Source organism: Bicyclus anynana, chromosome 3 (genome assembly GCF_947172395.1).
Source record: "Bicyclus anynana chromosome 3, ilBicAnyn1.1, whole genome shotgun sequence".
In the NCBI taxonomy this organism is placed as follows: Eukaryota; Metazoa; Arthropoda; class Insecta; order Lepidoptera; family Nymphalidae; genus Bicyclus; species Bicyclus anynana.
In genome coordinates, this window is record NC_069085.1 from 10,058,221 (window position 1) to 10,081,101 (window position 22,881).

At 34.7% G+C, this 22,881-nt stretch overlaps 2 protein-coding genes across 5 annotated transcripts; both read left to right on the plus strand.

Annotated features, from left to right (window-relative positions):
• The first annotated feature begins 1,877 nt into the window (after window positions 1-1,877).
• LOC112049390 (rho guanine nucleotide exchange factor 7) lies at window positions 1,878-20,999 on the plus strand. Of its 4 annotated transcripts, none has more exons than XM_024087257.2 (10): window positions 1,878-2,017; window positions 2,394-2,604; window positions 3,348-3,510; window positions 4,047-4,265; window positions 5,034-5,232; window positions 5,685-5,906; window positions 6,284-6,496; window positions 9,985-10,249; window positions 10,875-11,075; window positions 20,683-20,999. In XM_024087257.2, the coding sequence occupies exons 2-10, from the start codon at window positions 2,421-2,423 to the stop codon at window positions 20,934-20,936; spliced, it is 1,920 nt and encodes a 639-aa protein (XP_023943025.1). In that variant the 5' UTR covers window positions 1,878-2,017; window positions 2,394-2,420; the 3' UTR covers window positions 20,937-20,999. The 4 variants fall into 4 exon arrangements, with proteins under 4 accessions (XP_023943025.1, XP_023943022.2, XP_023943024.2 ...); XM_024087254.2 differs by lacking the exon at window positions 20,683-20,999 and adding an exon at window positions 12,466-20,485; XM_024087256.2 differs by lacking the exon at window positions 20,683-20,999 and adding an exon at window positions 12,466-20,485 and having other exon boundaries at window positions 1,945-2,081.
• Window positions 6,630-9,930, plus strand: LOC128199914 (uncharacterized). Its single transcript, XM_052891410.1, has one exon. It carries the CDS (start codon window positions 7,286-7,288, stop codon window positions 9,245-9,247), a length of 1,962 nt encoding a protein of 653 aa, XP_052747370.1. The 5' UTR covers window positions 6,630-7,285; the 3' UTR covers window positions 9,248-9,930.
• Window positions 21,000-22,881: the final 1,882 nt, after the last annotated feature.

A 22,881-nucleotide genomic window follows, 5' to 3' on the forward strand; every position in this document is an offset into this window, starting at 1 on the left:
CATTTATAGTAATATTTTAGTAGATAACCAAAGAATAAAAATTACCTATTGCAGAATTTATCACCTGAGCAACAAGTACGACAACCCTTGCAAGAAGTGAATCTTAATCTGTTATTAGAGAGTCATGATAATGCTGTTTCCCAAAATGGAATACAAGTATTGTATTCTATTGTCAAAAACATACTTAAAAACTAAAATTTTCTTGTAATAACGTCTCAAAAAAATACGAAAAAAAAAAATTTGTCTGGTAGAACGATAATCAAATTTTAAAAGACAAGAAAAAAAGTGTCAACTAGCCTATTACTTATTGTTATATATAACGTCCTTGTATCAAAAATTGTAAGTTTTGCAACTTCTATAAATAAATTTTGTTGATGAATTACGATTTTTGTTTCCTATTGCCTTGAGGATTCAGTGCATAAACTGTGCGACTTGGAGAGTTTAGTATTAGGCTGGTGGTCTAGGACAACATCATATTCATCTGATAGTAATCGTTACACATCCAAGACATAAACACAGGCCAACGTTCGTGAGTGCCAATACAAAACATTGTACCTATAGTTTAAATAATTTATACTATACAATGTTTATTAAGTATCACAGAGTAACCAGAGAGAGTCTTTACAAACTGCATGCTGAAGCGTGCGTGCAACCCATGAAAAAAACAATAGTCACACTTCTCCTTGACATTGGCATATAAAAACAATAACATAAATTGATATATAATCAGTAAAAAAATACTTCGTCTTATTTCTTTGGTTTTTGAAAACAGTTTTTAAAATATTTAGAAACATATGATGCCATTTTTCTTGAATTATATTGAAAATTACTGATGTGACGGTTCGTATCGTACTGACAAGAGAACGTATTCGTTTTTGAATCTCATATTCGTAGCGGGTACGACACCGTCGTGTTCCGTACGCTCCATCTGTTTATTATTGATTAATCTGTGTTAAATACAAAACACTATAATGAGAAAATCAATTGTATGGAATTTAATATTATAATAATGTAAGACAGAATTTAACATGTTTCATTTTAGTAAACATATTTTGTATAATTTTATATTGAGTGCTTAATTATTATCGATAAAACAGTACTAGCTCAATTTGGTGACCAAACATGGTTACTTGTACTTGGAAAATTACTTGTCACATATCCTCTATTATTTATGTATCTAAGGGTACAAGTATGATTTTTTCTCAATGAATCATTGATTCGAGCATTTCCGTTCATCTGACCTCTGTATTGACGTACGATGAGTACTAAGAAATAACTAAAAAGTTGAAATCTATATAACGACGCACGGTTTTGCGATACGCACATGACATTAGGTAACTTACCCGCGAGGGACATTAAAAAGTGTTTTTAAATTCGGCTGGATAGTTGAGCGGCTATTTAATTTATTAGAATGATTGTATTTTACGGTATTTTCAAGGAATTAGGATTAGAATGTAGTAAGTGCCTTATTCCTCAATATTTTATTCTTTGTCTACGGGTAGCTATCATCTAGTGCTATGCTGGATGCTCATATTCATATCCGTAGATAACTTTGGGAGAGCAAAGATTCGTGTATTTATCCTTTACTTTTCTAATATCTTTATTAAGCCGTATGGCGTATAGACTATTTTAGTGTTTTAATCAAATACGAACAGTTTTTGGGCGGTAAATCCAAAAATTTTTCGTACTCCACTAAAATACTAAAATAGTCTTAACAGATTTTTTACCATATTAGTTTTCAAATCCTATATAAAAGGTATTAGATATTTAGGTAGCAACTAAGAGAAATGAGATCAATATCTGTATCCGCCGCGGATATTGCCATCAATTATCTGTATCCGCGGATATTTCAACAATCCGGAAGTTGGACATCACTAAATATATTCGTAGTTTGACTGCTAGATCTGTTGTCAAATTATACACCTTTGTTAATCTGTTCTGTGTTATATTTATTTTTGGAAAACCGTGAGTGGATTGAAGTGACTGAATATGTGGTGGATATAATTATAAGCATTTTGTACGCAATTATTATCTTACATTTAATCTCTGTTCATAGCAATTATGTTCTACCAATAATATGTGTAAGGATTTGGTTAAAAACTCCTTCACATAGACTCCTCTATTTTTAGCCTAAAACGTTTAACAGTGAAGTAGTTTTTTTTGGGAATATTATTCATTATAAAGGACATACGTTTATAAGTTATATGTAGATAATATGAATTTTCTTTTGTTGTAGAACTACATAATTTAGATTATGGCTTTCCAAGGATTATGTTGTTCATCTAGTATTAGGGTGTGGGCGTCATAAAAATGTCCCCTAAACATATCAACATAATTATTATAATCTAAATTGAACTATCTTCATGGTGTAATCATCTAAAGTTATATTTTAGGAAACATGGTAATACATTTTGTCCAGAATGTCTACTGATAACTGCTTAGTGAAAGCAATATACTCATTCAAAGGTAAAAACAATGATGAGCTATGTTTCAAAAAAGGTGACATTATCACTGTCACCCAAAAGGAGGAGGGTGGGTGGTGGGAAGGAACATTAGGTGAAACCACAGGGTGGTTCCCGAGCAACTATGTCACTGAATATAAAGGCAAGTACAAACTGTTTTATCTGTAAATTTAGCTTAAGCTTTCATAGACATGCCATTTTAATTTTATTTATTTTGAAATCCATTTGTTTCTAAGTCCAGTTAGAATAAACATACTATTTATCTGTCCAGTTAGAATAAACATATTATATATCCCTCTAACCTCCTGTCCTGTAAAAGTGATGTTACAAATTTGATATGTCTATTTGTGGTTTTGTAGCTTCTAAACGAATGGGCCAATAAGACAGTTTTTTTGTTTGAAAGCTGGTGTGATTATGTGGATTTGAAGTTATCAGTTTTTTCTATTATGATAAAAGAATATCTATAATATTTAAAAGTAAATCATTATTCTACTATTCATAACTTTCTTTTAAAAGTTTTAAATTTGAACATGTTATATGTGTTGTAATGTATTCCTACCTAGGAGAATGCCTGCTATGTTTAAGCATGTAAATAATTTTCACACAAACTTTCATGCCCTTAAGCAGTTAAGTTATCAAAACAACTTTGTCCGCGTGGATTTCAGCTTTTCACAAATCTCGCTGGAACCATGGATGTTATTATACATATAAACCTTCCTCTTCAATCACTCTATCTATTAAAAAAAAACCGCATCAAAATCTTTTGCTTAGTTTTAAAGATTTAAGTATACATAGCAACAGAAAAAGTGACTTTGTTTTATACTATGTTATACCTACATTATTATTTATTAAGATTATATTACAATATTACTATAATTTTAATAGATACATCAGGTTCATTAACCACCTCACCAATAAGAGCAGCTTCAGAGATCCAAGCTTTCAGAAATGTAGTGCTGAAGGACATAATAGACTCTGAGAAGGCCCATGTGGCAGAGATGCAAGGTCTGGTTACCAATTTTTTACAACCATTGGAGAAAAGTGATATGTAAGTTGATCCAATAATTTTATATTGTTTATTGGGATGTTCTCCAAACTAATAATAATCTATATATATATAAAAATTAATTGCTGTTTTTTAGTCTCGTAGGTCTAGGTCTCTAGGTAGGGGTAGGGTAGTGTAGAGTATGGATAGAGAAGAAGTGCACATAAGTCAAAGAAGTTTAACTGGGTCTGCTAGTATATTATAATTTAATAAGTGTTACTACTATTATTTTTCAACCCCTAAGTAAAACCTCATTATCTCCTTGCTAAAGGAGCCAGGGGAATATTAGAGGGGTTGGTCATTTTTTAAAGACATTGTTTTTCTTAAATATTCATTTTAAGAAAAACAAAACAACTTGGAAGTGAAATTTCCAAAAATGCTTAGTTGATCTTTTTAAAGTATCTAAAGAACATTTTGTCCACAGTTTTCGGCTACAATCTTTCATCCCCAATTAAATTTTGGCTAAATTTTTTATTAGTTAGGTAGGTAGATAATTTTTATAATTATTCATTAGTCTCAATAATTAGTTTTACTTTTAGGCTTACTAAAGATGAGTTCAGACAACTAACAGGTAACATAAATGAGGTGTTACAAATCCACGAACAATTCCTGGCTTTATTAGAAGAGTGTGCAATGAAGACAGGGCCTGACCAGCGAGTGGGGGGATTGTTCCTGCAGTGGGCTCCTAAGATCAAAGCAGTGCACCAAACTTACTGCGCCGGCCATCCCAAAGCTGTTTGCATTCTTGATAAGTACAAGTAAGTTCATTGTTTATATTTATGCTATGCTTTGTGGGATTGATTTTATAAAATTGTAGCTGTATATAGCTCAACTATCCAATACTGCAATTTTTAATTAAAACCATTCTGAAGTATGCATGATCAACCAATAAACTCTTCATAACATAACTATAATATAAGTTTGCAAAATTACTTATCACCAAAATTTTTTTTTATAAAAATATTTTTTGATGCTTACGTGTAGTTTCCAGATATCAAAACAGTAATTGGATTTATAGTTTGCATCTAAGTTTTCACTTTGTTTACAAAAATTCTGTTCATTCTGCTGCCATTTATGAGGTCAGACTCAAAAATTTGAGAGAGATTCATCAATTCACTCCTAGCGCAGGCTTTTTGTTTAGTGGCAAGAAACTGAGGAATATTTGTCATGTTTAAACATAATATGTCCACATACAATGTACATATACCCAGTTTGGTCCTATATCAGAATGGAAAAGTTACTTATAGGTGCATTTGAATATACTGCCAATTCAATAATCCTCAAATGTCAAAGACCAAACTCTCTAAATTAAAAAAAAAATGCCCATACTGTCTGCCCACATTTCTTCTTACTAGCTTAGTCACTATAGCTTAGTTTAATGCACTACTTTTTGAACTTGTATTGCAGTACAAAGTTTTTAGACTGGCCCAGTTCTTTGAACTTTTAGTTTTTATGTTTTTATTAGTGACAGTGATAATGTCACCTTTCGGCTGTCCCAGTTATTAAAATGGTATTACTAATTACAGAGAAAATCTTAACACATGGATGGAGAACGCAGGCGCAGTTTGTCCTGGTGTTTTAGTTCTGACAGCTGGCTTATCAAAACCCTTCCGGCGCCTGGGGAAGTACCCTGCAATGCTACAGGAACTTGCGAGACACGTTCATGAGGCACATCCTGACAGAGGAGATACACATAGAGCATCAGTTGTCTATAAAGATATCGCTGTAAGTCATTTTAAGCTATTTTCACATAGAACATGTCCATTCTTAATTACCAATGTATTAGAACCAAACAAAACAATAAAACCGGCCAAGTGCGAGTCGGTCTCGCGTGAAGAGTCCCATATCTATAAAAACTGCAAAAATATCATGTTTGTAGTATGGGGACTTTGTTCTGTTTTTTAATTGACAAAACAAAAGCTAAACCTGATGTTTGACATATAAGAGTAATTGTCATCACTTAAGAATCCATATACTGCTTACTGTTGAGTATGAGTCTCCTCTCAAAATGAGAGGGGTTAGCCACCACCATCAGTCCACTACGCTGGCACAATGTAGATTGGCAGACTTCACACACATCTATGAAACATAATGAAACTTCTCAGGTATATAGATTCATAAGATATAATAAAATTGAAGTATCATTGTGACTTTATAAAATAAAGAACATTTTCCAGAGTGCCTGTGCAGCATTACGAAGACAAAAAGAACTGGAGCTCCAAGTAGTAACAGGAGAGGTCCGAGGGTGGCCTGGGGGTGAGCTGACGTCACTGGGTGACGTCTTGCATATGGGCAGTGTCGCAGTGGGTCCCTCCCATCAAGACAGATATCTTGTGCTGTTCCCTTCTGCATTACTGTTGTTGTCAGTTAGCAAAAGGGTGTCTGCATTTGTTTATGAGGTAAGTAACTCTAGATGTATCTGAAAAGTATTACTGTAATGTATTTAAAACTATCTAAACCATCTTGTATCACAGAATAACAAAGCATTCCTTTATAGAATTTGATCATTATAAATAATTTTTTGGTTTTTAGTTCTATTCCTGTGGCTTTTCACTTTGTTTTTATAAACCCCTAAACAAAGAAAAGTAGACCCATAGACATGCTAATATGATTTTTTAAAGGTATTGTTGCACAAATGAAAATCTGCACATGTTTCAACTCTATTGAATTTCTCTTATTCTTTAATCAACAATATCTATTTTCGGTGAAATGTGATTTGATTGTACAGTGTACTTACTCTTAGTAAATATTAAGCTATATACAATTTTGTTTACAGGGTTGTCTTCCATTAACTGGCATAACAGTGTGTAAGCTTGAGGACACGGAAACTAGAAAGAATGCATTTGAAATAAGTGGCCCCATGATAGATAGAATAGTAGCCGTATGCCAGACTAGGGCTGAAGCGGACAACTGGGTCAGCTTGCTCCAGAAACACTCAAACAATAGCAGTCCCTCGCATGAGCCAGCACAACCACAATCTCTACCACATGTGAGTAAATTACTTATAACTTCCTGGTAGATCATTGACTTTTAGCATATTATCTACTGTTAAAAGCAAATTAAATAGCGAAATCTGGTACAAAAATCAATTCACATGTTATCCGACATGTGCCCTTTTCGAAATTGCATATTGAAATAATCTTAATCTAAATATATAACAGCAAAAGGTCACTCGTTACGAAATCTCGAAACAGCTTGATGCAAAAAGATGAAATTTGGTAGGGAGGTAGTTTGTACTTAGTAGACGTCCGCTAAGAACGGATTTTGCATCAGGGTTGAGTAAAGGCAGTCTAAGGGCGAACGAAGTCGCCGGCGTCCGCTAGTATGAAATATGTGTGCATGTAAAGGAAATTGGCTAGCCTTCGCTAATCAAAGCCTACATTCCGCTATTTGAATTGCTATCCGGATTACATGAGATAAGTTAAGATAAGAAGTTGTCTTTTACTACTCCTACTATATTATCATCACAATGCTACTTGTATGTACCTATTGAACGATTCATTAATAAAATATCATAGCTTCAAAATTAGGATAAATTTATTTATGTTAATCTATAGGTTTTACTAGTAGTTTACCCTGAATCAATGTCTTATGAAATGTATTTCTTACTTAGTTGACCCGCTCTCCTTCGGAAGGGGCATTGTCTAGTATCAACTGTAGCCGCAGAAGCCTATATCACGTGACGCTACCACCGTCTAGTTACCCATCTGCGTCACCTTATTATTCCCTTACAAAATATTTTGCAAGACTTGTCAAGAAAAAGGTTATCACAAGACAAATGTTGCGCAAACTTTTACACGAAAAGACGTGGGCTAAAGCGTTCGAATTGACTGGATACCCGGTCAGACGGAGGCATAAAAATCACATCAAACTTAAAATCGATAACGATGGTACTATTGCCACAGAGACAGAAGGTTCTGATAGCGATAGGAACTCAGAAGATAGTGATAGGGAGGTGGAGACAACAGATTATTCGAACTCGAGTTGCACTGATGCAGAAGCTTCTAGCTCAAATAATCTTATTGTAAGACAAAATGCCATGGACAGCATTGGTCCTAGGACTATCTCATCGTCGTGTAGCAGTTGGGGAAGTAACTTTGGTTATGTGCGATATTTCGACACAAGTAATGATATGCAGTGTGATATGCCGCAAACTAACATTGTAGGCGACTGCACCAAAAACATATTTGTATCCCTCCCGTCCGATACTGATCTGAGAGACTCGAACGAGTACACTTTACAGAGGTCTTCCAAAGCCAATAATTTAAATGTTAATCCTTCACTTAATCAACATTCCGATAGTGCTGAAAATTCTAGTTTTGAAGTGAGGAATTATAAGGGCTGCGAGGATTTGGTAAATATGGATCAAAATATTCAAATCAATACTCTAGGCACAGAAGAATCGGACTTTATTCCAACACGACAAAGTTTTCCAAACTTCAGCGGCCGAAATGACTTGTATCCTAAGCTGTGGAAGTCTAATGAAGAATATTACACTCGAGAAGACGATGACAACAATAATATAATCATGACAGACTTGCTGCAAGTACTAGATCCACCCTCGCCCAAATATTGTCGCGACTTTCCGGTAGATTCAATAATCATTGATCCACCACCTATGTTCCGGAACGAAGACGAAGACCTTAAGATTTTAAACGTTAATCTGAACCCCAATATACCTTTTCGCAAACACTCGATCAACTCTGATAAAAGAATTAGGAGGTCGATGTCGAGGTCTATGGTAGAAACTGAAAATAATAAAAAGAATAACAATTCACATCTAGAGAGAATGAGCTCTCAGTCGGATAACTCTAAAGTTCGTCGAAAATGTGAATGTTGCAATCGATCCTTATGTCCAAGTCCTAGATCATCGGATTCCGGGGTCGCTGGAAGCTGTAATTTGGCTTCTCCTGACTTAAATATGCACGGAAATGACTCTGATAGTCACGAAAAGTCATCGGATAATATGACAGATTCTCTTAATAATTTGTCTCAAAACACATTCAATCATCGAAAATTGACGTTATCTGAAATTGAAGCTGCTAACTATGAAGATCAATGCAGATGCACGTCGCCTTTTGGGTCTACTGCTAGGACATCATGTGTCACTAGTGTTACTTCTGAAAGCAGCTTCGATGTAAAAGATTTGTCCAATACAAACTTAACGTCTACATTTGCTGCTAATCCCCCTGTATCCTCGCCTCAAATTCAAAGGACATCCATACACAGGCACATCGACAGATACGTTCCAGAAATAAAACTTAAACCCGAAGTACCTCCGCGTATTTATCGAAAACCCAGCACTCATATGGAAATTCCTAAAAATGTTCGGCAACCAATGCCATGTCAGTGGAGTACACTCAATATTACGGAACGCACAAAACCCAGTCTACATTACCATATGCGAATATACCGAGAGAAACCGGATGACAACTCAAACAGATTGTCTCGAAAAGAGACCTCTCGCAATTGCGATATTTACAACAAAGTTAACAAACAAACCAGTGATAAATCGAGTGTAACACAAAAATCTAGATCGCGTAGCGAAGATTTGTCAAAAATGCAGAAGAGTCTGACGGAATCTCAGACTGGTTTCATGGTGTATCGTTCGGACTTGTATGCCCACTGGTGGATGAAAGCAAAATTACCCATTACCGTGGTCACCGACTCAGGCAAGGATTATTTTTTTGTAAAGGAAACTGTTTGTGTATCACTGGTTTTGAAGATATTGCTGCCTTGAATTTTGTAACCACTAGATTAATATTGTCATCAGAGTGACCCCGGTACTGCAGTGCTTTACTTGATCATCCTTGCCTGTGTTTATTCATTTACTAACAGAAATATCACTGCAATTAGATCATACACTAACATATTAAGAAACTTGTGCATGGAAAGGCTTACTATGTTTGTCCATGTACATAAATAATATATTTTCATCAGCAAACTCCCAATTGAATGGGTTGTATTAATGACGCAGCTAAATGGCAGACTCTGCAGTATAAACTTTTGTAGTAGTGTGAATAAAAAAACAAGCCCATTATAAACAAAAATGTGTACCTAATAGTTGTAACCTTTATGGCCTTTAGTACTAATTGTGGCTTACAGTGTATTTGCCGTGTTAGCTTAAGATACCTGTAATTCATATTTAAATACAATAGACTCATTGATTTGCTTTATTTCATTCTCTTAAATTTACTTAAATAAATTTAATCGTTCTAATGGTAATAAAGATGGTTAGAAAGAAAAGAAAAAAGAGTAACAAGACATCTTATCTTACTAATATTGTATAAACGCAAAGTTGGTATGGATGTTTGTTACTCTTTAACGCCGTTATTACTAAAGCGATTTGGCTGAAATTATAGGCTTCTTATCCTGAAACGATCCATGGTTCCCGCGGTATGGTAAATCCCATGATAAATAGGCGTGTAAATTATGGGTTAAAAGTTGCAAATCGTTAAAAACAATTGAATTTTTCAGATGGCCATGAGCGACAGCAATAGCGAGCTCTCGTCGGGCCTCACCAACCACAAACGCTCCCACTCCTTCAACAACCACCAAAGCTACACGCAGCACACCCAACAGACGCAAAAGACCAAACAGAAGAACCAATCGGCCCGCTGGCTTCTCAATTCCTGCGACTCGCTCGACCAATCGCCTTCAAAAACTAACAAAGTTCCTATAGGAAAGAAGTTCTCCTCCGTCGACTTTATCGACACAGCGGATACTAATTATAGCAGTAAAGGTAACTCCTAATTTAAATTTCCTTGATATGTGAACTCATTTTCTAATTATAACTACAAAAACGACAGTTCGAGGTATTTCGCCAGATGTTTGGTTTGTGCTCTGGAAATAAATTTAGTAATTGTGTAGGAGACAGCCAGATGGATTTTATTTCGATCGATTATCAAAACAATTGTTACGATTGACTTTTTTAGTCGCCTAATTTATTTTCCTCTTCAATTTGAAGTCAAATTTTAAAAAATTATAGCTTGGCATCTTCGTTCGTAACACTCCCGATGTTGCGCGCGGGGCGGGAATGAATGAAAAACCCACGACTGGTGCACGTCACTTCCCCGCACGTAGGATTTCATACTCGCGCAGACTTTCCGCCCGTCGCCCGCATATCATGGAGTGTTATCAACGACCTTGCCAGACTATAAATATCACGTGTCTCAAAACGGTGAAGCAAAACACCGTGAGGAAACCTGCATACCAAAGAATTATCTTATTTCTTTGCGTGTGTGAAGTCTGCCAATCCGCATTGGGCCAGCGTGGTGGACTACTCTCATACTGAGAAGACAATCGTGCTCAATATTGAGCCGAATATTGTTTGTTAAAGATTGTAACTGTCACAATGCGTTATGTAGGTTGGAGCATAACTAGCCTCCGCCCGGCGCCGCCTCTCAGGCCGCAGTCCTTCACAGTGGGCTCGGATGAGAACATCGGCCCAACGCATCCGTACGCTCCGCACCAACGAAAGTCCAATTCCTACGAAGAAGACGCCCTCATACTCAAAGTCATCGAAGCATATTGCACTTCGGCCCGTTGTAGAAACGCCGTGAGCTCTGGTGAGTAGATTTATATTGATTTTTTTACTAGAAACTAACTCTCTAACTTGTACAATATATGTCCACGTTATATTTTGTCTTTGTCCTTTCGCATCCCCACACAAAACACAATGCAATATTATGTCTATTATTTAAAAGCTAAATTTAAGTCTTGTCCCAAATATTTTTGTTTCACTTCACTGCACAATTTTACACTTCCCAAACTTGGAAAATTAAGGAGTGTTGAAAATTTTTCTTAATGGACCTATCTTAAATGTCATATTTATGTGAACTTTTTAGTGTGTTAAGTGTGAAAAAACTAAATTACTACAAAACATCCCATTAAACATATTATATTCGTAATTATTGTCGATTATGGTTTATACTCAGATTTGATATATATAGTTCCTTATATTCACGTTATATGTTATATACTCGTATTATTATGACAAATTACACATATTTAGAAAAAAAAAACACATACATTGGGTCTTTTACGTCACATCCCAACAAAACAAAACCGGAATGCCTCTAGTATAACATTACTGTAAATGCTAAATAGTTATACTACTAACATAGATTTAATTATATTATACAGTACCCAATATCCCACTGGAGATATTCGAGTCTACAAGGAGGAGACACGCAAAGACAAGAAACCGTATAATCAGTTGGTTATTAGAGTAAAAGATCTGTAAAATATCAGTATTTAAACCAAATATGACTAACCATTTTTCTATATAGCGCTTGCAAAGTATATAATACTTGTTGTTATATTTGATGTTCGTGTTGACATGCGTAATTCGATGTATATACACATAATAATACTCAATAATATTATTCACATATAATGTAGAACTATTTTAAGAGGCACATGGTGTCAGTGCATGAATAAGCATGCTTGGTCTATCCTATTAGGCTTATGTACTCACTATTTTCTTGTAGCTCTCTCTCTTACAAATACAAATGAATAATCTCGTTTATTTAGAAGTACGTTTATAAAGATTATAATATCCTAGTACAAAGTAGCTAGTCATTGTTGTAATGTGAACGTTGTCATTGGCAGTATTTATTTAAAGTAACAGTTTATTAAATATTTAATTATTTTAGTACTAGTGTATAAAGCTTGTTAGAATGCCAAATATAGAATAAAATATTACAAATCTTTTAAGAATCTCAGTAGCATCAGTCAGCAGAACTTATACAAAACTTGTATCTATTTTAACTTTTATGGGGGTAAAGTTCAAGATACAACTAACAAAATATGCATTACACCGTCTAAACAGCACATCAGAAGTACTTCTGAACGTTCGTATGCGACCGACTAACACTCGTCCGTACAACCAGCTGTGACGGTAGTCTGAATGTTTCTATTTTGTTACATGCGGCTGCCTTTATATCGCACCTGCAGTGGAGTGCGGCCACTTTTCTCTCGGTAAAGTACAATATCACGCACCCGCTACTAACATACCCTTTAACTCGAGGCTAGCGGTCGGTCAGAGGAGTGAAACGCCGGAGCCTGTCAGGGGGAAAACGTCGAAAGTGAAACGCAACAAAAGTTCATCTGCGGCGGACGCTTACTTGTTCCGGGCACCGGAGACGCGGAAGTTGCTTTCGGAGCGAAAGTTCCAGTTGAATCGTTCGAATCCTAATCTTTGGGACTGTTCGGAGCGTCGCCGGACGAATTGGATGGGTGGACACGAGCGGCGCAGCGGGTCGCAGCCGAGCTTGGTGCCGCTGCGTGCGACGGTGACCCCGACCCCCGCGCCTGCCCCGCGCTCTGCCCGCTCCTCCACTTGGTGCTGCGGCTCCTTCGTCAAACAGCTCACCAAATCGCATCACTTCGATTGACACTAAATGTCCTCCTCCTGACTGAAGCTCACGATTGAACCCCCTAATCATTTTACTAGCTCATCTAATTGTACATCGCTCCATACCGCTGTCGCATCGTTCAACTACTTGTGCGTGATGACGAGTGTCCAGTTTTATATTTTCATGAATTTATCATTCTGTGAACTAACTCCTAACTTCATTCGATCTTAATTGAATATACCATTTCGAAAAGGGCACATGTCGGATATTCTGTACATACATCTCACAAATATAAATTTCAATAACATATTACATTAATTTAAAAAAAGAAATAATTTTAGTAATTTTCGAAGGCTAATGACCAAGATGTAACGCAATAGTTACTTTTAGAAATTATACACTGGTTTGGAAAATAATTAGTTATTTTAATTCCTGGACATTTTAAATTTTCACACATGTGCCCTTTTCGAAATTGCATATTCAATTAATAACGCTATTTTATGTTCTCCAAAAGTTTCGCTATGGAATTGAGACGCATGACGCAATGCTATTATTGTATGTGCCATTTTATATAGGCTTTTGTGATCGCCTGTTGAAAAATGTTATCTATGTGAACATAGATTTGTTTATTGTAATTTGTATTGTACCAATATTATTTTAATGCATGTGTGCAGTATTATTTGAATAGTTACATTAATAAGGTTATTATTATATGCTTTTTAGAAAGAGGAGCTGTTATTTGTGCGTATAAATGTGCATGGTATTGTGTAAAGTATTTTTGTATAATTTTATTATTGTAGATATTTGGTGTCAACTGTTTACTACTTTGTTAGAATGTAGTATGCTTTTACGATTTTTTTTTTTTATTTTAGTGTGCGAGTGTACAAATATTACACACTTTAAAAATTGCATATTTTTACGACTAACACTAGTTTTGACTTCTAGAAGAACGTAAGGACATCTGTATACGAATTTCAGTTCCGAAGTATAAGTAGATTCTTCGTCTTTTTTTCAAATAATTATTATGTTACGAATTAAACATAGGTCATGCTGGACATGACAATGTTCTCGTGCTTGCTAAAGTTAATTGTTTTTATTTGGAGATACGTCATACTTTAATTAAAAGAGTTTTGTAGCGTTATTGAATTGTAGAGGTATTGAAATTAATTTCTTTGAGTTTTCAATTTCTTTTGTTTCTTAATTTCTATGAGAACGTAGCGTATAGGTACCTACCGTAAATTAAAAAAAAACTAGTAGATACATCAAGTGATGAGTTTTTTTTATTTATCAACAAGTTAACACTTGACTGCGGTTTATTTAGCCATAACTTGGAACTTTAGTTTAGAGTGGATCTTAAGAAAATTTGTCTTACGTCCTTATCAATTATTTATTGGTTTTTTTTTTAATTTCTCGAACTAAAATGTGTCTACCTTATACCAGTGTTGCCTTATGTTGCACCTAATGTACCTTAGTATTTTTTTAGTATTATTGAAAAGTTTAGCTCCGACTATGTTGTAGCAACAAGGATGACTGTATGAAAAGGCATAGAGGTAATAACGTCCTGTTTGATCGTTATTTAAAATTATAAGCAATAATAATGCTATTACAGTTACAATATAGGGAATTTACTTTTATTACGAACATTATAAAATATTATCGCATACTTACCTAACTATTTACTCTCGTATAATAAATCTTATATTACCATCGAATGGAAATTACTATATGGAATTAAATAATTACTTGGTGATAATGTCGATTTAATTATAACGTGCCCGCAAATCGCTAGCCAAGCCTGGTCCAATCGTATATAAGAGGTGAAGGGGGAGAGGGGGTGGTTGAACTAACACACTATCGAGAATATTAATAACAAATTATTGCCCCTGACTTCGTTCTCATGGAACTCGGTTTTTTTTTTCGAATAGCAGAGGTATGGAATTTCATTCGTTTTTCGAAGATAGCTCGTCGGATACAAAAGAAGCGAGTAGACGGCTTAGAACTATTCATAATAACCAGGCACTGAAGCCGTTTGCACGCTAAATTCAAATTTGAACCAATTACGAAGATTTATATGTCAAGGTGGGTCTGATAGACCGTACCAGATATACCCGCGGGTTAATAATAGTCAGTTTCTTCATCTCCTTACACTTACGACTTTAAAACGAAAATTATATATAGTTTTTTTTTGTGTTATAGTATACTAATATTATAATACTATCTTCAAATCTTGACAAAATGCAAACTAAAATTTCCAAATATGTATTAATTACTCGTAAAACTATGTTGCAGTTATAATAATTTTCCTATATACGAATTCTCATGTATTTTTGTATAATCTCGGGTGTGGGTCGTACATTGTTTTTCGTCATCAAAGGGCAAGGGAACCGTGGCTTGATTTGTCAAAGCACCCCCACACGATAACCGATAAGTGATGCGGGTCCAAACATTGTTCTACGTTTTTGATATCTATTAAAATACTCAGAGATTTGATTATATTTTACGAAAGGTTTCCTGTACAATAATTATTATAATGATATTTAAGTTACAGACTTTCATTGTCACCATTACTAAATAATGTAAACATTACTTGTTGAAGTTTTAAAATAATCTTTTACGAAATTTTATTGAATCGTATCGTGATCGGATCGTGCAGTAATAAATGATATATGCTTTAACGCTTCTTGTACAATATGTATTTCATACACATTATTATGCACGTATTTATTTATTTTAATCATTTAAAAATATTCATGAAGTGCTTTATAAAATTAAAAATATTGTTAGTTGCTATCGATTATATAAAGTACCAGCATCTCTTATTTACACGTCGCGCTTATGTTGTTTCAAGGTGGTAGGTAAAAATATGTAATTTACGTTATTCCATCTATTTTCATGATTACATCTGTCTACAAGAAAGCAATTCATCAAATGAAACAAAAACCATTATTATGTAGACATTTAGTTATTCATGGATCCGCATAAAATAAAATTTCTTTCTCAATATATATTTTATAAAAAGTTTCTTATTCTTCGAGTATTCATTCAAGCCGTCGCCTCAAGAAATCAGAGGATGTATAATAAAAAGTAAGTCTTCCATTGAATTTAGTGTTCCGCGTGATTGAGCCATCTTGCTTTACAATATCTATCTTTTATCACGAGTTTCAAGCATTTTTCATGTTATAAGATAGATGTAAAGAGCGATTAAGTTATACTTCCTTATAAATATCATATTTTTCGTAAACGTTATTTAAATTTTTACAATGCAACTGGCTTGAGCTGCGATCATGAATGTTTTCAAAAACTTTATATATTGACAGATATTTTATTCGAAAGACGGTTTAGCTTTTTAGTGTTGTACAGAAAGGTTCGTTTGTATGTGTAACTAAAGGTGCGTCAGCAAAACAGAAACATATTACAAATAGGCTATAAGCTTACTTTGAGGCTAAATAGTGATGTGTGTATTGTGTAAGTATATTTATTTATTTATTTATGTTTATAAATTATTATCATCTGTCAACGCAGTTGCTAAGCAATGGTTTTTTGGTGTTCGGGATGTCACACGCCTCTCTGTATCATCAATTAATTTAGTTACACTTAGTTTCTGTTGTGCTGATGTTACTTTAGTTCAAACAACGCGTTTGTGCTGTCACCTTACTGTTACATCCAAAGTTAAAAGGTCTCGCAAAATAAAGTGTTTTCTATTCTATTCTTCTATTCAAAATAGAATATCTATACAAACATGTTTTTAATTAGTCTCGAAGTAACGTGAATCGTAAACTGTTCGTGTCTGCGGAACAAAACTGTATGCAATTATTCACATTTCCAATTTCGCACAACGTTATGTGCTATGCGGCAAAGTTGGCGCTAATAGAAATGAGCGGCGGCAGTTATTTGAGTGTGCTGGCTCACTAGGTAATCACAGTGGACGGGGCTGCAGCCGTCATGTGCATTTGTTAAATATTTAATGGCGTAGTGCACTATAACACGAGTGTTCCGTACCTAAGCCGAATACATATTAGCCTACTTCGTTCCACTCGGCGCAACTTATCCCGTTTATAAGACGGGGAGTTTTCCGCCTTTTCGATCTCGAGATTTCTATTTGTAAATAGAGAGTAACATGTGCGAGTTCCCCTTTCTCGCCTTTCTTTGTAATTGTTCTGATTGAAATTACCTACGTCTCGAAATGGTTAGGTCATAACAATGCTATTTTAGTGCTAGCGCTGCTCTGAACTGGATAGTCTCGAATTAATCAGTGTTTTTATATATTAAACAGTATCCTATAGATGTTGTAAAAGTTAAGTTTATGTCATCATCTTGTTTTCTACATTTGTTTTTTATTTATAACGCTAAATGAAGTGTTATCACGTTGTCTACGTCTTTGCAGTGCATGAGTGTCTGATTATGGCTTAGTATATTCTCAAATATCTATTTCAATGCGGTTTTTATTTGATGAGGTATTGAATTGAAATGTTCATTGGAACATGATTAGATTATCTAGCTTTTGTTTTGAACATTTTCGTATTAAGTAAAAAGTATTCTAATATAATAGTGAATAGTATATTTCTACCCTAATACACATTATGTACAGTTTTAATGTCCTCCGTGGCTCAGTGGTATGCGCGGTGGATATGTGGGTTCGATCCCCGGTTGAGGTTTTCATAATTGGTCCAGGTCAGGCTGGTTGTAGGCTTCGGACTTGACTAGTTATCACCCTACCGGCAAAACAAGTTAGTCCGCTTCCATCTTAGATTTCATCACTAAACCATCAGGTGAGATTGTATGTAGTCCAGGGCTAGATTGTAAAAAATAAAAAATAAAAAGTTACATGAGGTACTTTACATTTATTCCTGACGTATCACACATACTCGCAACTTATATGTATAAATAGTCCCCCTCTTATCACAAGTTCTTGATCCCTTCAACGTGTGACGTAATTTATGGAAGTCTTCGAATCGATTAAACTTCCACATCTATGGAAAAACATTGATGTATTTCAAGCGAACCGATTTTACACCTGGTTACTTATTAAATGTGCCGCGTTGAAACGTTTCCAATAAATCCCGAGCGGTTAATGTGCGCGAGTGAAGCGGCTGTGTCGTTATATTGCTAATAGTTGTAACTATAAGAGCTCGCTTATAGTTTATACTATACTTTACTGTAATCTATATAGGATCCCATAGTGCTAGTTGTAAATTATTTTATTTTTGTTTTTATTTTTTCTCTCTTTCCTTTGTGTGACGTGTATTCTGAATAAAGTTTTCTTTCTTTCATTCTTATATTGTATAAAAGAAAGTTGTGTTAGTGACACTTAAGAAAGGCTGGACAGATTTTGCTGAAAATTAGTGGACGGACTTAAGGTAGAACGGGGTGGGATAGGGACAGGGCAGAATAGAGCAGGGGTAGGGTAGAGGTAGGGTAGGGGTATGGTAGAGCAGGTGTAGGGTGGGAGTAGTGTAGGAATATGTTTATGGGTAAATTTTGTAAAGTTGTAGGTAATCTTTGGACCTACTGAACCGATTTTGATGATCTCTGGCGCAGTTGGTTTTGCTGGTCAGCTGGAACCAGTTTAGGATTTTTATAATTTCTAAATTACCTGAGATCTGGTCTGGTGGTAGACATTTAGGCCGTGGCTAGTTGCCACTCTATCGCCAAAGACGTACCGCCAAGTGGTATTTAGATTTAAGTATCCTGAATAATTAAATCTAAATACTAATATTGACAATTATAAGGAATTTAAACTAACGATACCATTATAAGGAATTTAAACTAACGAAAGCTTACAAAAAATCTACCATAATCGTCCTCAAAAACTATTGTGATATATAGAAGGCTCACTTTATAGACTTAGGTATAGGATGAGTGAATAATAAATTTATTTTGTAATTTTCCGCGAGAACCCAGTTATTTGCGGCTTTCGCGGAAATCGCGTCATGAATTTCCGCAAAGCTCTATTAAATTTTTTCATGTGGAGGTTTTTATCCACTCTAATTTAGTACAATGTAGTCTGTATTTTTATTATGTTACAAGGTTAAATGTTATACAAAATAACAACAAAATTGCTCGAATTTTGCGCTGGAGTTAACCAAACCGCTTAATATCCGTGACACATTTGGTTTAGTCAAGTTGAACTGCGGTCGAAACTTGTAACTAAGCACAAACTATGGTGGTTTTGTAGTTGGTTAACTAAGGGATTAGGGTTTACTACATCCTGTTCCGTTTAAATTTGGAAATGCTGATGTATATGTATTATACTTAGTTCAATGTAGGTTTACTGTTAAAAGTTAATACCTCACCACTTATTGGGAACATTCTTGCAACCCGCAAGCCTGATAGATATAGGTAGGTAAGAGTTCATGTAAGCCGATTACCACCGGGTTGCCTATAAACACCCATGCATATTTATTGTACTAGGTATATCTAGATATATGAGAAACCGTAGTTTGTATCACGCTGTATGAATTTTCTTTTATTTGGGGCTTACCTTCATCTAAAATCCATTCTTCGTCTTCGCCACTGGTAGGCACATGTAAAGGTTTACATGCATTTTTTTTCGATTGATTGATGACGTATTATATAAACCTCCGCAAAGTGACTTACAAATTTTAATTATTTTATTATGCAGTTTTGTTCCACGGACTATATCGAAATCTATGTCGAATATTAATTTTATAAAAAGCGATTCTATTCATTAAAATAAAATATGTATGTATGTCAGACCTCTTAGACTAGTCATTATTTCTACTCCATTGTAATCTCCTGCTTGAATTAATGAAACTATGCAAGTACCTAAATAATTACAAAAAAAAAATGCTTGTATAAAAGCTTCAAATATCTTAAGTCGTGTAAAGCAATGCAAAGTACAGTGAAATTTGATTAAAGTGAGATATAATAGATAAACCGAACTGTTGACCCATTATTGAATTCTGAGAGGAGACTCGAGCTCAGCAGTGAGCCGAATATGGGTTGATAATGATGATTACTTGATGGTTGTTTTGTTGCTATTTATTTTTCTCTGCCACGATTTACTTTTTAGCTGCAACGCTCGACTGATTCTCGAATCTGACTCTTATCTCTCTTTCTGTCTAACACCCCATATAGATAGAGAAAGAGATGAATTCGAAACTCCAATTATCGGGCTTCAAAAACATCGTTGTAGAATAGCGCCACATTTTGTTATCTTTTGACTTCACGCTGACTACTGCAATTTGTTTTCTTATTTTAATGAAAATTCTACTGTTTGACTTGTCATGGGACTTTATGTTTTATATACGATATTTCGTATATAAATATTGTAGGTATTATAAATCATTTGATTAGGTTTCACTGCATTTTGCAAATTAAATATGTATAATCTTATCTTCAATATATAAAATGTTACAAGTAGACATCTACATGATATTATATTTATAGTGATTATTGATTTTTTCCTAGAAAATCGAGGGCAAAGGAGGAGATGGTATACTATTATGTATTACATTTAATCTATTTATACGCATAGTTATTTACGTAAATATATTGATATTATTAATATACATATTGTGTGTACGCATATTTATTTTTTTAACGAAACATTTATTGTAAGTTATATAAGTATTGAAAATAAATATTATTGAACAGTGTGTATTATTATATTCCTACCCGCATATTCATATTACCACAAGCACATAATTTTCCACTAACATTCATAGAACACGGTCTATGGACTTGAACACGAAACACGCAGACTATTTTCACTTCTAATTAAAGGTTGGTAAAATTTTAATAAATCAATAATCAATCTACGTACGTTTAGTTGATAATGCGTTATTATTTTCAGAGTGTGACGATGAATTGATGTCTATCGAGGCGTTAGTCCGATCTCCGTCCTTGCCCATACATTCAACGTCGAACCACGGCTCGCCGAGTTTGTGGTCCATTGTTATGAGACTGCAAAATGAAATAAGAACTTTGAAGTTAGACGTTAAGAACTTGCAGCTTCAGTTGTATGAAGAGAAACAGGACCGCACTCTTGCCATTGCCACTCTACAGACTCGTAACATATTGAAAGACGCAAAAGAGAGTAAATGTTAACAATTGATTGCTCTCAACGTATAGTATTATTACAATAAAGATAAACGTGTATTTGAAACAAAATTGTTTTATTAATATTTCTCAACAACTCTTCACATCTAGATTATAAGTTGATTGAGCGTTAATGGTCGTACAAAGATTCCTCCTAAAGTTATAAAGGTATAGGGATTTGTACGAATTTGGTCAAATCCACCTCCAAACCACGAGTCTCCAATGTGGATTGGCGGGGTTAAGGTTTGACACTAACGATCGCTATCATGCAGTGGCATTCGAAGACATAGAAGGGCACTGCCTTCCCTGTGACTATTTACTAATCTGTATTGTACAATTTGTAGGTACAATGCTTATCCTTATTAAAAGCCTTTTGCACGTCACTGTTATCATGTTAATAATAATTACCGGATTACTAATGTGCTCTCTGAGGCATTGGGTTGTAAAACCGCACAATTCCGCTATTTTGAATTTTTTGGAAAAAAAACCCCAATATAGCCCGACCAAGAACTCTAACCACGGACCTCATTCCCCATTGGCTAACCATTGAACTAACGAGGTAATCATATTACGTAATAAGTAGGTACTAATGAATACGTACAACTAGTGTTTCAAAGATTAATATACCTCAACAGTTTCAAACGGAATTGGCTCAAGTTTAGTTTAATCTGAACAGATTTCAAGTGAGCTTGAAAGCGCATATTATAATATATGAGCGAGCTTTATCAAGCTCTCCAATCCTTCGTCCACAATCGCACTAATACCGAGTGCACACGTACTCAAACTGCGCACGTCTTGAGGCCATTCATAAGACGAAATCGGTCTTGCCAATAAACACCGGTTTCCAGTTTGAAGGTACTATTACTGAACATATTGCTGAATAGAAAATTTTTCAGTTAAAATATGTTATTGAAGATAAAAGGACTTCAATGTAAAAAATGAGTGATATCTCGCATTTACTCGTATATATTAAAATAACGAAACTAACTTTTAATATAGATTACCCAGGTAATCCAGGTAACTTTTGAATGGCTTGGTCTAAAGATTTTTACCGTTTCTGATAAATCTTACAGAAACACTTAAGTGCACCTACGGACATTTTTCTATATACCTACCTAATCACCTGATCTCCAATTTTAATCAAAGCTTTTTTTATCGTAAAATTAATTATTTGCCCCAAAAATTTCAAAAACCCCTTTTTGTCTACCATTGACCTTGAATTACTTTTCTGCACACACATGATCAATGAGGACTTTCCAGGATTTCATTAGAGTGCTGAAAATATGCCTTACATAACTGTAAATTTTCAGCTTCTGAATCAATGTAAAGGTAACGTTGTTTTTTATGAGCTAATTTGACCGGACTATAAATGAAATGAATTATTTCCATACCAGGAACTGTATTGTACTCATTTGTATACCAACCAAAATAAATTTGTATACCAAAATAAATCTGTATACCAAAATGCCAACTATATCTATGGTTTAACTTAACTCCTATATAAATTAGGGAAAAGTATTTGAGGTATTAACTTTATATAACTACGAGTAAGGAAGTATTTGAGGTTTCGAATAGGAAATTTATAATGTAATAGCTAATATTGGTACGTTGAGCTAGTAAACTACGGTACGCCGCCGCCGGGTTCTGGCGGGTGGCTCGATTCACTGGCTGCCCATTCAGGCGAATAGCCACTGCACTGCATGTAGGTGTAAGGTAAAGGGTAACAGAGTATTGTGGTCGAGATAAAAATGCCAACTATATCTTTGGTTCACTGCAAACGACTGCGCCAATGGAGGGAAAGGGAAATATTGACACAATATCAATCGTTAAGTAGGTAGGCGAAAATTTTATACAGTTAGAGTTGAGAGCTAAACTTTAAGTTTTAATTTGGGTTTATAACCTACCTACCACGTACCTAGTTGTAGGTGTAAGGCAGAGGGTAACAGAGTATTGT

Excerpts from the sequence above, each read along its gene's own strand:
- LOC112049390 (XM_024087254.2), top strand. The coding sequence starts at position 2,421 with ATGTCTACTGATAACTGCTTAGTGAAAGCAATATACTCATTCAAAGGT. Across the intron at positions 3,511-4,046 it reads CCATTGGAGAAAAGTGATAT|GCTTACTAAAGATGAGTTCA; the intron begins GTAAGTTGATCC and ends TTTTACTTTTAG. Across the intron at positions 5,907-6,283 it reads TGTCTGCATTTGTTTATGAG|GGTTGTCTTCCATTAACTGG; the intron begins GTAAGTAACTCT and ends TTTTGTTTACAG.
- LOC128199914 (XM_052891410.1), top strand. The coding sequence starts at position 7,286 with ATGTTGCGCAAACTTTTACACGAAAAGACGTGGGCTAAAGCGTTCGAA.